General features: G+C 30.6%; 1 protein-coding gene across 1 annotated transcript; it reads right to left on the bottom strand.

The window, feature by feature from the left end:
• Positions 1–500: 500 nt before the first annotated feature.
• LOC107945884 (uncharacterized) lies at positions 501–1,399 on the bottom strand. The gene has a single exon (XM_016880039.2). The coding sequence runs from the start codon at positions 1,167–1,169 to the stop codon at positions 717–719; it is 453 nt and encodes a 150-aa protein (XP_016735528.2). The 5' UTR covers positions 1,170–1,399; the 3' UTR covers positions 501–716.
• Positions 1,400–2,210: the final 811 nt, after the last annotated feature.

Below are 2,210 nucleotides of genomic sequence, written 5' to 3' on the forward strand. Positions count from 1 at the left end.
TGATTTAAATAATCCGATGATTTAAATGAAAACTTTTGAATAATTCATGACCATTTTTGTAACTTTTTCAAAACATAAATTTATTATAGTTTAATGACTTTAGGTATAGTGTACCACATAATAATAAAAGCACACATGCAATATGTATGAAATAAAAAAATAATTTGAATTATGAGAAATAAATAAATAAATAAATCAAATTAAGAATATTAAGTGTAATCCAATTTTTTATTAATTTTTCTTGAAAATAATTATATAGATATTCTTATCATGTTTTATATATATTTTTCTGTCTCCTATAATCATAAACTATATAACGAAGGAAGGAAGCAGAATTTGATGAACATTTTCCATCGTTACTGAACTAATCTATCCTGAAACCTTGTTCATTCATGGAGGACATCAATACCGCCGGTGTAATTTTACTCATACATAGACACATCAACACTACCTTCAATATATTTACAGAAATTAAAAAGAAAAAAGAAAAAGACTGAGAATTTACAACCATATTCTCTCATATATATTTCCTTTATTTATTTAAACTAACACCATAGTTTATATCCCAGCAGTAAAGTAGAAAAACTCAATCTCCAAATCTACAACCACATAAATATTATGATTTTTAATTATAAACTCCATGCATCTGATCATATAAAATCATACATGGTTTAACAACTAGGGCTACTCATTTTTAATATGTTTATATCACCCTCTTAACAATAAGCAATACATTTTTCCTTACAATCCATGCTGCACCCACCACCACCGCCACCCACGCCATACCCTTTCCCTGAACGGCTAAATGAGGTGAAGCACTTAGCAGGGCAGGTCAGCTTCTTGTTGTAACAAGGACCCTTTTCTTTACAAACAACACTAGGCCTAACGATGCCACCTTTGGAGAAACTTCCACTCGGACCCCCGAACCCACCACCGTAACCACCACCCATGATCCCGTTTCCCCACCCTTTTTCAAACCCTGGAATATCAAAATCGTCTGGTCCGTAGAACCCATCATCCCCACCAACTTGGTTCTGGTGGGTCTTGAGCTTTTGATCGGACGATGATGAAAAGGGATCGAAAAAATCAGGCCCGGTGGCTGCGCATACTGAAGCTGCTGCCATCATAAGAATAGCCAAGATGAAGGTGCTTTTGGTGGTGTTCATCATTCTTTGAGAGGATTTTGCTTGTAGTTTCAATTTTCCTCTTTTGGGAGAGAATAAAAGGAGATATTTAAAGAAGAGACGACATTTATGCAGCGGAAAGAGAGAGAGAGAGTTGTAGAGACAGTTGAGTAGGTTGGGCACAATTATGACCCTATCTTATATATCTTATCAAACTCTCTCTCCTTAATCTTAGCTTAATTACTATTTTAATCCAACCATACCCACTTTTTTTTTTATAGAGTTATTAGAGAGATATCAAATACAAATATATAATCTATTAAGAATTGGAAGGAGATGATACTATATGGTACTATGAAGTACCCCTCCCACACCAAATATTACCTGTCAGCAATAAAAGAAATTTATGGGATTCTACTCAACACAACAACAAAACATTAAATTTCTTGCAATGTCTCAAACATGCCATTAATGCATCAACTTCCGATTGGTTCCCAATTCAGAATTTCATTGAGTTTCGATTTTAAGATGTGTTTGATTGTGTGAAAAAGTAAAAAAGATAAAAAAGTGGGAAAGAAAATAAATTTAAAAGTATGCTTGGTAGAAAATAAAATATGTGAGATTATCATTTTACATCCTAATGTATAAAAATTAATCATTCTAAATTATACAGTTTTTTAAATATTTTTTTTATTTTTTAACTCTACCAAGATAAAAATAATTTTTCTTTTCAATTTTCTATTTTTCCTAACCACCACAATTAAATATATATATATTTCATCATTTTAATTTTTTACTGATTCAATTTTCCATCCTTCCAATTATCTTTCCACTCCGTCAAACAAAATTTTAAATGAATTATTTATATTACATAAAAGAAAGTATATTTAGAGGGGAATATTAGTTTAATAACAGTAACTTGTGTGGTTTAAGTATGATTGATCTTAAGTCTAAAATTCAATTATTACTATAATGATCCAGCTTGAACAAACAAATCTATGTTGAGATTTGTTTTTGAGGTTTCTTACGATTTTCAAGATTATGTTGATATTTACTTTTTAGACTTAAATTATGTTTATATTGGTT

This window comes from Gossypium hirsutum, chromosome A06 (assembly GCF_007990345.1).
Source record: "Gossypium hirsutum isolate 1008001.06 chromosome A06, Gossypium_hirsutum_v2.1, whole genome shotgun sequence".
NCBI lineage: Eukaryota > Viridiplantae > Streptophyta > Magnoliopsida > Malvales > Malvaceae > Gossypium > Gossypium hirsutum.